Source organism: Sinocyclocheilus anshuiensis, unplaced genomic scaffold, assembly GCF_001515605.1.
Source record: "Sinocyclocheilus anshuiensis isolate Anshui unplaced genomic scaffold, SAMN03320099.WGS_v1.1 scaffold1286, whole genome shotgun sequence".
Taxonomy (NCBI): domain Eukaryota; kingdom Metazoa; phylum Chordata; class Actinopteri; order Cypriniformes; family Cyprinidae; genus Sinocyclocheilus; species Sinocyclocheilus anshuiensis.
In genome coordinates this window covers 420678-436347 of record NW_015554223.1, presented here as the reverse complement: position 1 = coordinate 436347, position 15670 = coordinate 420678, and the positions used below count along the sequence as shown (strand labels likewise).

At 38.3% G+C, this 15670-nt stretch overlaps 1 protein-coding gene across 1 annotated transcript in view; it reads left to right on the top strand.

Moving 5' to 3' along the window:
- Nucleotides 1-440: 440 nt before the first annotated feature.
- Nucleotides 441-15670, top strand: part of LOC107671192 (ETS domain-containing transcription factor ERF-like) — a 49035-nt gene continuing 33805 nt past the window's right edge. The window contains exon 1 of the mRNA XM_016464079.1: nucleotides 441-1010. Within this exon, the coding sequence (XP_016319565.1) occupies nucleotides 989-1010 (22 nt within the window). The 5' untranslated portion in view covers nucleotides 441-988. The remainder of the gene's footprint in view (nucleotides 1011-15670) is intronic.

Below are 15670 nucleotides of genomic sequence, written 5' to 3'. Positions count from 1 at the left end.
GATGTTTATGCCACAGAATATTTTACATTTTGTTTTAATAGAAAATATTTGAGCGGCCAAAAGTGCCCTTTGAGTTCAGTCTTTGATCTTGCGGGGTGAATTCGGGAAATCATTATTCGATGGGGGTAGATAATTGTCATTAAATGAAAGACAACGATGGCTAGTTAGCTCGAAAAACACTTGTTGCTGACGTTAACGGGCGCGATGACGCTGAACTTCAAGTTCTCGTAGGACGCGGATGTGATGTCATCACGGACAATGGTTGGCGGTCTCCATAACGACGCCTCGTGCTGCAGTGACGCCAGCCCCGACTCGTGGTGAGGGGGCGTGACTCAGCCAGTGCCCGAACCCCCTCACGCCCCCCACCCCATTACCCTCCTTCCCCCGGCAGTGTGGGCGGCCCCGTGCGGCAGCACCGAGCGAAACACGACACCCGAGAGAGAGAGAGAGAAATGGGGGAGGAGACAGCGAGTAGTTTCAGACTAGGGAGAGTGGAGGAAGGAAAAAAAGTCGGTGTGAAAAAGAGAATGGGAAACTGACTGATATACTGCGAATGGCGAGCCTCAGGAGAGCAGATGACAAACTAACACAAGGATAAAATGTTCCGAAAACCATCAACTGGGCACAAGAGCGCGCGTATGTAACAGAGAGACGCTGAGTGCTGCTTTTCTGCCGTGTTGGGATTGTATCGATCGCTCCCGGGACAGACGGGAAAGCGCTGTTTCGGAACTCCGTTGCACCTCGTCCCGTCGCGCCAGTGGAAGTAAGTTACTGAGCCGCTTTCCCAAACTCAGCGCTGTCGGTCGGAGGGTTTGGAGGGATCGTGTAAAGAGGCCAGAAAACACACAGCGGGAGCAACAAGAGCGCTGAACATTGGACAAAAGTTTGGCCTTTTGGAGACGGGGCTGCGGGAGAGGCCGAGTCTCGCCACTACTGAACTGACAACTTCACCCAGCTTGCTGTGTGTTAGGAGCAGATAACTTTCACCATGAAAACCCCGGGGGACGCGGGTAAGTTACCCAGGCATTCATTATCAAGTGCTGCCACAACTTCTTTGACTTGTGAGCTTGTTGAGCCAGTGTATCAAGTATGGATTTAACAACACTCAAACCAGCTTTCTTTACATTATTCAACGGGAAGCAATGTCAAAATTCACATATGCAGTTTCATGACAACTGACTTTTACTTTCAGAAAAGCTGACAGTGTGTTTCCAGGATTTATTATACTCGGATATTTTTGTTTGTTTGGTTTCCATGGTTACATTATCAGGTGAATCTAATGTTTTTAACTCATGAACTTGAATGGCCGTTTTCAAATCTTAAAACTTAACAAATAATGCGGTTAATTGTTCATTCATTTAAATAACCTCAATTGTTGCGGTATAGTCTAGACGTAGTCCAGCTCAGTGCGTCCGTTCTAGTAGTTCTAATGGTAACAAGTTCTCAAGTTTAAGGTTTTACTTTAAATAGTTTCATTCAAACCTAATGACCGCTTCTTCCAGTCCTGTCAGCGCATTCCGCACTGAACCTGTTGAATGGCTACAACTTTCAAACAGCAGCTTGTGTCGTTCTTGGAAATATGTCGAAATCGACGCTGTGGATTCCCCGCAAAATGTTAAATACTCCTTTTTCCCCCAAAAAAATAGTCCTCCTCGCACACCGCGCGTGCCAGCTGTGCAGCTCAAGCGCGAGCTTTGAACCAGTAGCATGGCACATTCAAAATGGAAGCCCCGCTTTCACACCGGAGTGTTTAATAAACGTTTTCATCACTTTGTTTATAAATGGGCCACTTTACAGTCGGTCCAGTTTCTAGGGATTTTAAATATAGACATTTAAGCTTTGACCTTTAAGTGCATTGAAGCCTAATAACAGAGCTGCGCACTAATTTACCGTTAGGTGAAACGATCGCCTACTTTTATGAATGCTTTCCAGTATTTTTAATTCACTTTAATCACTATTAGCATACTTGCCGTAAGTATTCATTTCCAAACATGTATCTACATGTTCAGTATGTACTTGTGAAGTTGCTACTGTCCCGCCAACTCCAGGAAGTTTCAGTAGCCCTGTTCAGGAGGCCTATCGTGGCATGTTTGTGAATCCATGTTGAGACGCTCTTGCTTTCTCTCTATCTCGATTTTCTCAGCGGTCGTGCGCCGCCACCCGCACCGCTCGAAGTTTTACGGATTTATTAGATTCAATCAGCACTGCGAGCGTGCTCGTCATTACCCAGTATGCAAGCGCGCGATGCGTTGTAGCTTTGTCTCGCGCTGTTGACCGGCCTTAATGAAGTTCGTCCGGTTAAATTGCAAGTACTTTTGTGTATAATCTTTTCATTTTAAAGAATAACAGTGACATTAGTGCTGGGCGGTATGACCAAAAATTTATATCACGGTATTTTTCAAAATTATACCGGTTTCACGGTACATGACTATTTTTTTCATGCATGAACGGGTGTTAACCATATTTTCTACTGACTGAGAGAGGAAATACTGCAGTATATTGACTTAGAATGCCCTATTTTACTGTCATGATGAGTGAATATTGTCAAAAAATGCCACACTAAATAGTGACTAAACACGACCCCTTTTAATGTTAACCAGGAGTCACTCTCATTTATAATCGAGGCATCGTCTGATAAAATCAACATGCAGCTATGCGGTTGTGAAAGTGACGTGACATGTGGCCAAGTATGGTTACCCATACTAGGAATTAGTGCTCTGCATTTAACCCATCCTTATTGTACACACACAGCAGTGAACACACACACACCGTGAACACACACCCGGAGCAGTGGGCAGCCATTTTTTGCTGCGGTGCCCGGGGAGCAGTTGGGGGTTTGGTGCCTTGCTCAAGGGCACCTCAGTTGTGGTATTGAAGGTGGGAGAGAGCGCTGTACATTCACTCCCCACACCCACAATCCCTGCCGGTACGAGACTCGAACACACAACCTTTGAGACTCTCTAACCATTAGGCCACAACTTCCCCGTTTGTTTTGGCTATATTACTTTTTTGTCTCATGCAGCGCACTGCCTGCGTCTGAGTAACAAACTAAAAAAAACAACGAACAAAAAAGTGCATGTGATATTAACAGACGAACTACGCTCATATTTATAATTCCAAACAATCAGTAAGCGACAGGTGCTAAGAAACGCTGTTTTGTACTCATTTATTGACGAGTCGGCTGCGGTGCGGCCAACTGAATGCGATGCTTCTCTGCCGCTCACTGCACAGAACAGACGCTGAGAGAGGTGACACTTCTCCGGGAAAGTCAGACCTCGCGTTCAGAACTCTGTTTGAACAGCAACATTACAGACTAACTAAAGTTGAAAAAGTGAAAAAGCATAATATGGACCCCTTTAAATATCTTAAAGAAATGCATTACCTCAGAAGTTAATTAGGCCTATATATGCTGTGATACTAGTATCAACACATTTGAAAACCACATGTCACTTTCAGCTGTGATTTGTTTAGACAACATTATTCAATCTTTTTCCTAAATGGAGTGCATTTTTAACTAGGAAGATGTGTAAAATTGAAATTTGATGTGGTTGACTTCTTGACCTGCTCTAAAATACTTACTTTCATCAGTAGCATTGGTTTTCCCTTTTTGCAAGATAAAAGTTTCATATCACACATATCTCATCTTAAATCGACAGAGGATGTCATTTTTATTTATGTTGACTTTGTGAAGCTGAACGTTAGCGATGAGGTGCAGAGACGGGATGAAATGTTGCTTTAAGTCAGGTGGCAACAACTACTACAAGTACCTTGCGGTTTTATCAGTCTATGGCTGTGCAGGCCACATTCTGACCTTGATAGTTACGAGGTGAGCTCAGCTGCTGAGTATGCAAGCGAGTGAGCGAGCAAGATAGTGAGACAAAGATACAGTACTGAGTATAGGATGTGGTTTCCAAGTGCTTCACTCTTTATCGGGTTTTAGTATCTCTTCAGTCTGTGTTCTTACCTGCAAACACCCACAGCGGTATACATACGTAGTGCATTTTGGTGAGAGAGCATTTTCTCTGAAAGCCTTGGTTTGTTATGAGAACAGGAGGTGACAACAGCGTTGGTACGGTGTGCATCCTGATAAAAGTCATGTGTGTGTCTGTGAGTCCTTGTAAAACTGATACTATCAACTTCCTCAAAAAGCTCTTGCCACTTGAATCACATTAGATAAGAGACACTGCTCTTATCAGTTCCTCACTCTCTGACTGCCACTTTGCATGAATTCAGAAAATGATGCGCACCTCTTCAGGCTTTCTTCTTTTCCGGGTGGTGTGTGTCTGCATAAATAGGCTTCAGCTGACCCTGGCTGATCTCGTTTCCTCTGTAACATCTGAAAGTGTCTGTGGTTTAACTATGGTCTTACCCATCAGGCCTCAGTTTGTATTTAGTACAGCAGTATCCTGAATGACTAACCCTGTAATTTGTGCGCTGTCTCATGAGATGGTTGTTAGTGAAGAGTCAGTGGTTAAGATTGCAGCTTTAATTTGTAGTATTGGCTTGTTATTTTTCATAGAGGCAGGTGTTGGCCATCAGTGTCAGAAATGTATTCGATATTCAGTATTTGCCCCCACAGGCATTTTTAACTATTTTTTAAATTTTTTTTATTATTATTATTATATTGTGTCAACCTTGTCAAATAGCCTAATTTTTAAAATTAAGTTTACTTTAATCAATCCATTTAAATAAATTCTCAGTGGTAATAATTACATAAGCAGTTATTAATTATTAAAATATATTCAGCACAATTGCTAGTCTGATATTTCTTTTACACAACAGTTAAATAAACAAGAAATGAATATTGAGTAACTTACATTTTAGAGAATATTGACAGTTATCACATTTATTTTTGTCTGTTTTGTCTAACGTAGGGCTGCACGATTACAAAAATCATAATTGTCGATTATTCCCTTGAAATTGTAATTGCGATTATTAATTACGATTATCACAATTTACATTGAATGATGTTTATACCATTGTTTGATGCAACTGCATGCCGTATTTTTATATGAAAATAAACAAGCTGAAAACACTCTAACTGAAAAACTTTTAGTGCTTTTCTATAGTATTAAGCCTCAAATGTCAACTATACATCGGATTGGTTTCTTCTTTAAATTATAAAAAAGTAAAAATATGAATGGTATTATAATGTTATACTAAAATTAAAATAATGGGAAAAACCCTTAAGATAACATGCAGAAAGAAAAAAACGCATCTTAAGCACGCAGAATAACATAAGTGGACTTTGAACGATTAATTGCCGCTTTTAACGATTACGTAATTGTAGCATCCATAATTGTAATCGCGATTAGAAATTCGATTAATTGTGCAGCCCTAGTCTAATGGAAGTGTTTGTGTTTTGGTGTTTTAAACAAATCGTTTGAGTGAATGATTCAATGGCTCCCTCATAAATGCAGTCCCTTGTTTTGCTCTTGAGTGAATCAGTGGTGTTGAATGAATCGCTTAAGTGAATAATTCAACGATTCCCTTATAAAGAATTCCACTCAGCCAATCAAATTCTAATTGTTGTATAAATAAATTGAAATAATAGCGACTATATCACATTTTAAATTTCAGGTGCATTTTTGACCCAATTCCAGATAATTTCGAACCCTGGCACAGTTTTCATGTGTTTCATGTTGCTTATTCTGTTTATTTGCTTTATTCTACATGTTGCCTGTATGTTTGTGAGTGTGTCGTTGTCATGCTTACTGTATGCTGGTTTCCATGTAGGTGTAATAGATTGTTAATTTGGAATAATTAGCAGCCTTTTATCACTCGTTCACATTGTTACACAGGAGACTGTGTGCTCCATTTGAGTCAGTGTTATGCAGCCGCCTCAGTTGTTCAGGTCTCTCTGGAACCAGTTCAACATCAACAGGCACCTCTCTATGTTTACATGCTTATGTATCCTGTTCAGCAGCATGTGCGTATGTTTGTGCGAGACAGCCAGCATGTGAATGTGTTTTGTATTTTCCGCACTGCCTAGTTTCCCATCAGTCCCATCAAACGATTGCGCCGTCATGCTATTTCTGTAAACGCAAATGGAACGCCTGTAAATGTCACTCACATAGGCAGGATTTTTCGTTGACATTGAAGTGTGAGATCATATTAAACACAGCGATACAGTTTGTACTTTTTTTTTTCTTAGACCACTCGCCTTGGGAGAACTTGTACCTCGATTTGGGAGCATTGGGAATAAATGTTTCACTGGAAGCGTACGGATGGTGTATTTCTAGGGATGAATGAGGTCCTCTGGGGTTGAATCGTATTTTGTTTGTTTTTACCCCTGGAGAACAATAATGGTGTGTCCACCGACAGGGGAGCACAGTGGTTTGTGTGTGTTTGTCATGTCAGTGGGTTACGGGGGCAGCGTAGAATACGAGCGAGAGCGTCCATGTGTTGGAGTCATTTATGGACTGACAGAAGCACAGAGGCCCCTGTGTATGATCGGGGGGAGGGGGGGGGACATGTGTGTGTATGACCCTGACCTCATGACCTTCCATATCTGCACCCCTAACCCTGCATTCCAGCACATACCCCTACCCCCGCGGGTCACATGCCATGCAGCCAGTGGCATGAGGGCCTGATGCCATCTCCTCAACTGCATATGACACTGTAGAAGAGCGTATGAACAACGGCAGCCTGGTTTCATTTCCTTATCTAATTTCCTAAATTCTTCTGTGTAATTCCCCATTTCTTCAGATCAGTAGTACTACAGATTTACAATATTTGATTAAGGTTCCGGTTCGCTCTAGTTAGTGAGGTCAGATGTGATCTAGGCATGGGCCGGTATGAAATTCTGACGGTATGATAACCTTAGATAAAAATATCACGGTTTCACAGTATCACAGTATTGCGATTACAGCTCTAAAATATGTTATTTTTAAATGTCTGGCTAAAAAAACAACTTTTTTTCCCACTGAACACATTTTATTTTTAAGAAACATATAGAACATTTTGGAACAGTAAACATGTCAGGCTAAATAATTAGAATAAATAATTAAATTCTTCTTAATTAAATGTAGTCACTTAAGTGAGCCTAAACCTGCAGCTCAACAATAATCAGAGCATAAATTATTTTCTGTAAAAAAAAAAAAATCCCTATAAATGAAAAAAATGCAGTCACTTAAGTGAGCATAAACCGGCAGCTCAATAATCAAAAATATAATCAAAGCATAATTTCTGTAAAAAAAATTAAAATAATAATAAAAAAATAAATAAAAAATGCAGTCATTAAACCTGCAGCTCAACAAGGTTTTTGGAGACATGCTCGCTTTTTACACATTCATCTTTCAGTCCAAGTTATGATGCAGGAATGTTCACCTTTCCCAGATTAAGTTTGGAGCTATGGTTTGGAGCGGTGAGGTATGATGTGTGCCAGCGTTTCGCCACATTTTGGCAAAAGGGAATGCCACAGGCCATCTTGCCAGCTGTGAATCACCCTTTCAAGTGCCACAATACAGTAAAAAATGTATTTAAATAATACACTTTGTTTAAAAATACTTAAAAATAAACATAATATTATAGTATTATTGCAGATTCTTTAAACGGAAATGTGTAAGAGAATTGGTTTTGTATGTGCTTTAATTTTTTATTTTTTTTTGTGGTTTTTCTTGTCTAAACTCACAATGGCTGATCACATTCTATAAACAAATATAAGTTTTTTTTCTCGCATATACTTGTTTCAAATATAATAAAATAAATGTTGGTAATAATAAAGCCTTTGACTAGGTATATTTTGTAGGTGTGTATGTTTTTTTATTATTTGTGGCAAACCAAACTAATTATTTTTGACTGATGGTGGCAATGTTCATCTAATCTCAGAAATATCTTTTTATCTTTTTCACACTAAAAGGTTGTTTTGCTGATGATGATAACAGTGAGATTATAAAAGTGGTAGACAAAAATGTTCTTAACTTTGGAACTATTTTTTTTCTGTCTTTTATTATGGGTCTGTCTAGAAACTACTACTACTTCTCAGTTGTTATTAGTTTTTTTCTCTCTGCACTTGATCACTTTATATTTATGACAAGGATAAGAATAAAAAGTTATTTATTAAACAAATGAAAATGTTCATCATTTTATTGAACTGATAAAAATGAAACTTGAAAATTGGTCATTTTATGGAAGCTACAAAGTAAAACCTCTTACCTTCTAAAATCCTTATGCCATCTGCTTCTAATGGTTGCGCTTTTCAAATATGTATGCCATATTGGATATCTAAGAAGGCGTGTCGTGCCAGCCAAACACTTGAGAGGGCATTACAACATATGGCTTTATAGATATATTTAGTAAAACCCTGGTTCACTATCTTAAAAACAGAATATCTGGGCTTGGATTAGTTGTCATGTCACTTTACCTTTTTATATATTTAATTTATCAGCTGAACTACTCTGAAAAATCTGCTTTGACATCTAAATGCTCACTATCAATTGCTACTTTGACTGTATACCTCTGGGATCAACAGAAAAAAAAATGTCCCCAGACTGCATTGCAAGGCACAATAACTAGGTAGAAAAGTACTATTCATTCACAAACTCTTAAGGATAAAATGCTTTAATTCCTAATTATTCAATTTTATGTCTGTGAATGTTAATATGTTTGCTTTAATGAGATGCTAACGGTTACGTGACCTTTTTCGCTGATTTGATCTCTTTCCAACCACTGTTTACACTTCATACTGTAGCTTTCCATTACACTTTCAGAGAAACCTCCATTAGCCTTTTATTAGACTTGCACATAACTGCACTGTGCAAAGAGAGTTCGGACATCTGTTTTCACTCGTTTCGAACGATGCAGAAGAGACGCAGTCCTACAGACTGTATATTATTGAGCCACGTTTATTGATTTTGAATAATGGACAAAGTGTTGATATTGATGGACGTGCCATTGACAACCGTTAATAGGGCAATCTTCTCATGGTTCAGCAAACACTCACTCTGTTAACGCTGACACACATGCTCTCACACTGGTTTGTTTTGCAGAAAAAACGGGGACCACCTACATTCCTGCTCAAAGCTTAAAGGGTTAGTTCACCCAAAAATGAAAATTCTGCTATTAATTACTCACCCTCATGTTGTTTCAAACCTGTAAGACCTTCGTTCATCTTCAGAACACAAATTAAGATATTTCTGTGTCAGCTGCGTCACACGGATACGCTGTTTTCGTTCAGATCAAATCACAACAAAGTAGGAAACAGATCTGGCGTGATGCAGCTGACACAGAACAGCATACATTGTTTACGTCCAGTGGATATTCTCCAAAATGGCACTACAGGGTGATGCGGAAGAGATGAATTGTTGAATAAAGTCGTTATTTTTTTTCTTTTGTGCACAAAAAGTATTCTCGTAGCTTCGTAAAATTACAGTTGAACCACTGATGTCACATGGATTATTTTACAGATCTCCTTGCTACGTCTCTGGACTTGGGAACATTTCAGTTGCGTTGCTGTCTATGCAGGGTCAGACAGCTCTCAGATTCCATCAAAAATATCTTAATTTGTGTTGCGAAGATGAACGAAGGTCTTACAGGTTTGAAACGACATGAGGGTGAGTAATTAATGACAGAATTTTCATTTTTGGGTGAACTAACCCTTTAAATCACTGCAGCCTGTGTGGCATTACTCATTCCAGGAAAAGCATTCTGCCAAACACACACACACACACACTCATTTACTCAAGCACTAACTCTCACACATCGAATCACATTCTTGGAAAAGCTCGCTTTTTAGGGCATTCTTGAACACGGATGCTTCAGAACTTGACACAGATAGTGTTCCACAGATGTGGTACAAACACAAACGTTTAACTTTTAGGTCATGTCAGTGACTTAACATGACTTAAAATCTTTTTCTCAGTGTGATTAAAGCTTTAATGTTTGTGGCTGTGTTTCTCTCCGTCACGCTGTACTGTTTTCCCGACACTTTTTGTGCTGATCCGGCTGCTCATTAGAGCTCAGCCGCTGTTAGATTGTGTGCTCTCGGTCCAGACTGTCATCAGGAGCTTCTGTGCTTGAACCTGATGAAATGCAGCCTGCTCTGCTGTGGAAGAATGTTGCTCTGTGTGTATGTGTGTGTGTGTGTGTGTGTGTGTGTGTGTGTGTGTGTTGGGAGAGAGAAATCTAATACAGGTACTTTACAGAGGCTGCATTGTCATGAGCGTGACTCAGTGTAACACCTGGATTGTGTGCCTATGTGTGTGTTTTTCTGAGTGCTGCATCCAGCGACATTGAGACATTAACTGATGTTAAGTGCTGGTCATAAGCACTTCAGATAAGGAAGGTTTTGCTCACATTATGCCCTATATGTGAGACCATTTCCCTTTTCTGTGTCCTCCACCTTGAATCCCTTATTGGGTGAATGTTAAAGCATTAATTTTTTGTTGTGATGCTGCTACAAGGTGTGTGTGTAGGTCAGGTTTTGCCTGTATTGTGTGGTCCAGATGTCCCATTAATGATGAATCTGAAATCTGCTGGATTGTGAGAAGCAGCCAACAGTGCCCACAAGAACATTACAAACATATACAATATATGAATGAAAATGTAAAAATAGGTTTAGGATACAAAATTAAATAAAAAGATATAATGGGATAGATATCAAATAAAAAGTAAAAATAATATTTTACATTTTGTATTTATAATTTATTAAAATATCCTTTCAATATTTCAATATTTAATAATATTTAAAACTTTAAAAAATAATAAAATTTTTCATAGATGTTTTTTATGTTTTGTGTATTAAATGTTTAAATATTATTTTTTCATGTTTTTAATATTTTAAATGTAATTATATTATTAACTAATACAAATATTAACTCAGTGGAAAGTCTTTACTGTGATAGAACAAATAAAAATAAAAAAGTAAAAATTATTTTAAAGTAAGCTATATAGTGTACAGTATACAGTAATATACACTTATTGATTTGTTTATTCTTGATGTGAGTTTTTAATGATTAAACGTAGTTTAATGATTATGAACACAAATAGGGTAAACATGGAAAACCAAATTGCATGAATATAACATTAATTAAACTAACGAACTGGCACGGAGGTAAAATTACAAATTAAAGTCACTGTGACTGTTGTTTATTTATAAAGGAAGCTGCAGGATAAAAGTATGTGACAAAGTTGTTTCTGTGACAGCTCCAGTTCTCTGATGCATGGTATAATATGTCAGTTCACTCCTTTCGCTCACTCCTTGCTGATAATATCACTATATTATAGTGGATCCCTATACATAGCATGGCAATTGACTATATACACTATATAGGGATTAGAGAATCATTGAAGCGATTTCAGTGTCACAGCAACAGTCGACAACGAGAGTCGACTCCGACTCTAGGGCTATTCAGAATCGAGGAATCAACTCCTTTGGAGTCGACTCCCCATCACCAGTTTAGCTTCAGCAGTAATATAAAACACAATAGATGTCTGTGTTATGTCCTCATTCAACTGGGTAAACATGTCTGTGTGTGTGTACGAGTTTGTGATAATGCTATTCAAATAATAATGAAAGTCAGCACACACACACACTTTTATTCATTATATACACAGTCTAAACCTGTGTGTGTAAGAGTGTGTGTTTGTGTGGTCAACTGCCGGGAATTCAAATGCTGTCTGGCGCCACTTTAACACCCCACCCCACCCCCTCTCCTCTGTACCCCATTCCCTTTCCTTCTCTTCTGAGGAATGCAAGCTCATGTTCGCTCTCTCTCTCTGTCGCTTTCCCTCTGGCTTTCCCTCTGTCCTTCTCTTCATGTGCTGAAACCTGTTCAAGAGCTTACTGGAATTTGTTCTGAACTTTGAACCAGTTTGTCACGGGCATTTACGGCACTCACTTTCTAATTCATCAGTTAGGGTGTGTATGTGTTTAGTGAAGGGAAGGTGTGTGTGTGTGTGTGTGCGTGTAACATATTGGATATGAGCAGGCGAGTGTGTGCATGTGCACCTAATCATATAAAGGCCAGGATGGAAGACAGGTGGAAAATGTTTTCAGAGCTGCAAAGAGAGGACGTCCTACCCTCACGTGCCGCCTGCTTGTTGTGTAGACACTTTGTTTGAGTTGCGATATTCTGTTACTTGTTCACGGAAGGCCGACTGGATTTCAACCCAACACGCGTCTTCAGTATGACTATATTAAATAACATAACTGTGCAGATAAGAAGTTGCCAGGTCTGAATGTGAGACAAGGTTCAATGGGATTTTAAGATGTTTTTAAGCTGAAGTGTGTAAATTATGCACAACTACACTAAATAGTGAATAGTGGAAACAATAACATTAATATTTTTTAATTTAAATATTTAGGCATAGAAAGTAAATCTAAAAGATGAGATTGCTGAAAAAGTTAATGCAAGTTGTCTTTCAGTTTGAATCTGAAACATTGCAAAAGTTCTGTTTTTTGGTTTTTTAAAAATGTCAAAGTTGAAGTGTGTAATTTGTGCATCACAACAGAATAATAAAAACTCATGTTGTTAATATTGTTAACTCAGTGTAAAAACAATGAATGTCAACAAAGTCTTAAAAAACAAATGTGTGTATGTGTCTGGTTTTAATTTAGCTATATACTTTACATCCACACTTTTTTTTTACTTAAGTGTAAAAGAAATAGAAACGGATTAGAAAATATAATGACTGTTTCAAACAGGTTCTCAAACATTCTTTTGTCTCTCTAGTCAAAAAGACAGATAGTCCCGCCCCCAGCTTCACGCTATTGGTTGAGCCATTTTTGCTGTGTTGGGCTGGTCTGGATGCTCAACAAAAAGCACCACACACTCGCAGCCATTTTAAGGAAGTACTTTGAGTATTTTGATATTTAAAAAAAAGGACACTCTTCAGATTTAAAGTGCCATTTGAGTTTTATCACACAGCTCTGACACTTGCACAGTCAGATGATATTGGTGCTTGCCATGTACTCTAGCCTATATGTGTGTGTGTTCAGATGAGTTTTGTATTTCATAGGGAGCTATGAAAGAATAGTGAATGTGTGTGTGTTGGTGTGACTGAAAACCTTTTAAACCATCGATTACACCTCCATCCCTCCACTCCTCTTACACACACACACACACACACACACACACACATAATTCTCAGTCACTAATCCATGCTGGAATACCCCAGTGGCAGCTCATCTTCCATCACTCTCTCTGTCTTTTCCCTCCATCCCTCTCTCATTTTTAGGCCTGGTGTTGGTTGCACAAGCTTGTGAGTATTTGAGTAACTTTTCAGGCCCGGTGGACTTGCTGTGTCATCATCTCCAACTAAAGGTTGTAGCATTCAGAACATCTCTGTACATAAATTCCAGTATCTCTGTTTCTGCACTGAATGATGTGACCCCTCGGTGTGTGTACGCAAGAAAACAAAACATTTCAAGCTCTTAACGTCTTTCTCCTCTCTCGTTTAACGTATATACAAGGACGTGTTATGTCTAGTGTTGAATAATGCATATCCGACTGGTCTGAGAGCTGCTGTATTTAGGCGATTCTCAGCATCAAATGTTAATGGCATGTTTGCCCGTCACACGCGTGCGTGTCTTCGCTAGAAAGTAAGGTGTCCATTAGCTCTATTAGTCTGTTAATTCATTGTTATATTCTCTTGGTTTCTGTGGCCATTTTTTAAAAACATCCTCTTTTTGCATTCTCACATGCTTATTTCTGTGGCTATGGGTGATGTTGATATTCTGGGCTGTAGATGACATCAGCTATAAGCTGTGTTTGTGTGTGTGTTTGTGTGTTTGATCTCTGGCCAAAGTGCTTGCCTAATAATTGTTTTAACTGTACCATATTTAGCCTCAGACATGGTTTGGCTGATTATGCAATGCTCATATGCGCATGTGGGCCAGATTTTAAGGTACATGCTCAATTATTTTCTCTAAAGAAGTGTAAGGGCTTGCCTGCATAACAGTGTTTGATTGTTGTTTTAGGAGATTAGGGTTTATAACGGATCGGGAGAAGACTGAGGCCCTCGGTACTGCAGTCACAGGGAGGCTTTTAGCTTTAGCTTTCAGTCTGTCACAGGAAAGGCTGCCCTGCCTCACACTTTCTCAGCTGAGCACTTTGTAGCTTAAAAAGGTTTGTACAATAACGTTTTTGTTATAATAGTTTCATCTGCCTAAGTTTAATATGCAGAGACAATTATTAATAAGCCAGGAGTCAGGTTCTACATAGCAGTAGAAGTTAAAGTTTGGGACAGAACTGTTTGTGAAAAACTTTAAGATGCACACATCTCAATCATAATTGAATAAAAAGTCTTAGTCTTTTTTAAATAATAATAATAATTATTATTATTATTTTACAAATATAAAGAATTATTAATTTCATAAATATCAAAATATAAATATATGGTGGGTTGCACCACATGACATTTTATACTCTGAACTAACTTTACCTTTTCATAAAAAAATTATCGGATATTTTAAGAATTATTGAACTTGACGCTGTCATAAGGGTCTGCAAAGGTCTTCCTGATATCATATTCTTAATGTCGGTTGCACCACATGACTTCAATTTGATGGACACACGTTTTTCAAATATTATCAAAATGTTTCTCAAAACTGCTTCACTGCTTTTCTAAGAAATAATAATAAAAGATTATGCCAAACTATGAATTGCATTTAAATTTTAATAAATCTGGACAAAAAAAATCAGTACAGAATAGATAGACAGGTAGATAATATGTCTATAAGTCTATATATAATATACTACCATTCAAAAGTTTGAGGTCAGTAAGTTTTTTTTCCAGCAAAGATGCATTAAATCGATCAAAAGTAAAAGTAAAGATATTGTTACAATTTTCTTTTTGTTTGTTTCAAATAAATGCTGTTCTTTTAAACTTTCAGTTAATCAAAGAATCCTAAAAAAATGTGTCAAAAATATAAGGCAATCCTAAAAACAATGTGTCAAAAAAATTAGGCAGCAACTGTTTTCAACACTGATAATATTAATAATAAATGTTCTCTGAGCATCAAATCATATTAGAATGATTTCTGAAGGATCATGCCCCAAACAATTGAATGGTTGTCTATAACAATGTCAACAATATGTTAACAGAAACTGTATGTATTGTGTTAACTGTGCACACAAATTGTAACTGAAATGTAAACATTTGAGAGAGAAAATATTTTAGTGTTGTAGAAAATACACACTTCACCTTTAAACGCACAACAGGTCCCCACCTTTGGCATTTTAGATAAGACCTGATAAGTACTTTATTGATCACTCGTAGGAAACCTTGAAAGAAGGAAATCTCGGCTCTGGAGGAATCGAATCTACACGCTAAACTAATGAGGAGGATCTGAAAATGTTGTATGCCATGATTATTTCACAGACCACCTGAAACCAGCTTGACTGAGCATCCATGTTGTGCTGATGTGTGGTGAGAGTTATTAGGTTTACCCTGGCCTGCTGCTCAGAGACTGTGTGTTATTTCTGTGTTATCTCGGGTTCAGTTTGCAGCCTTGTGTTTGTGTTGCTGTGTGTGTGTAACAATTCATAGAAGGATTGTAGAGCTTTGTAGCACTTAGTTGAAGATGTCTGCGGTGTTTCAAGCATCTGTATGTATGTATTATTGGAGAGTTTGTGTGTGTGTGTTTGGATGACTCAGCAAGGTGTGTGTTGTGAGAAACGTGCACTTCTGTTGTCTCTGCCGCTGGTACTGTAACTCAATGGCAGGT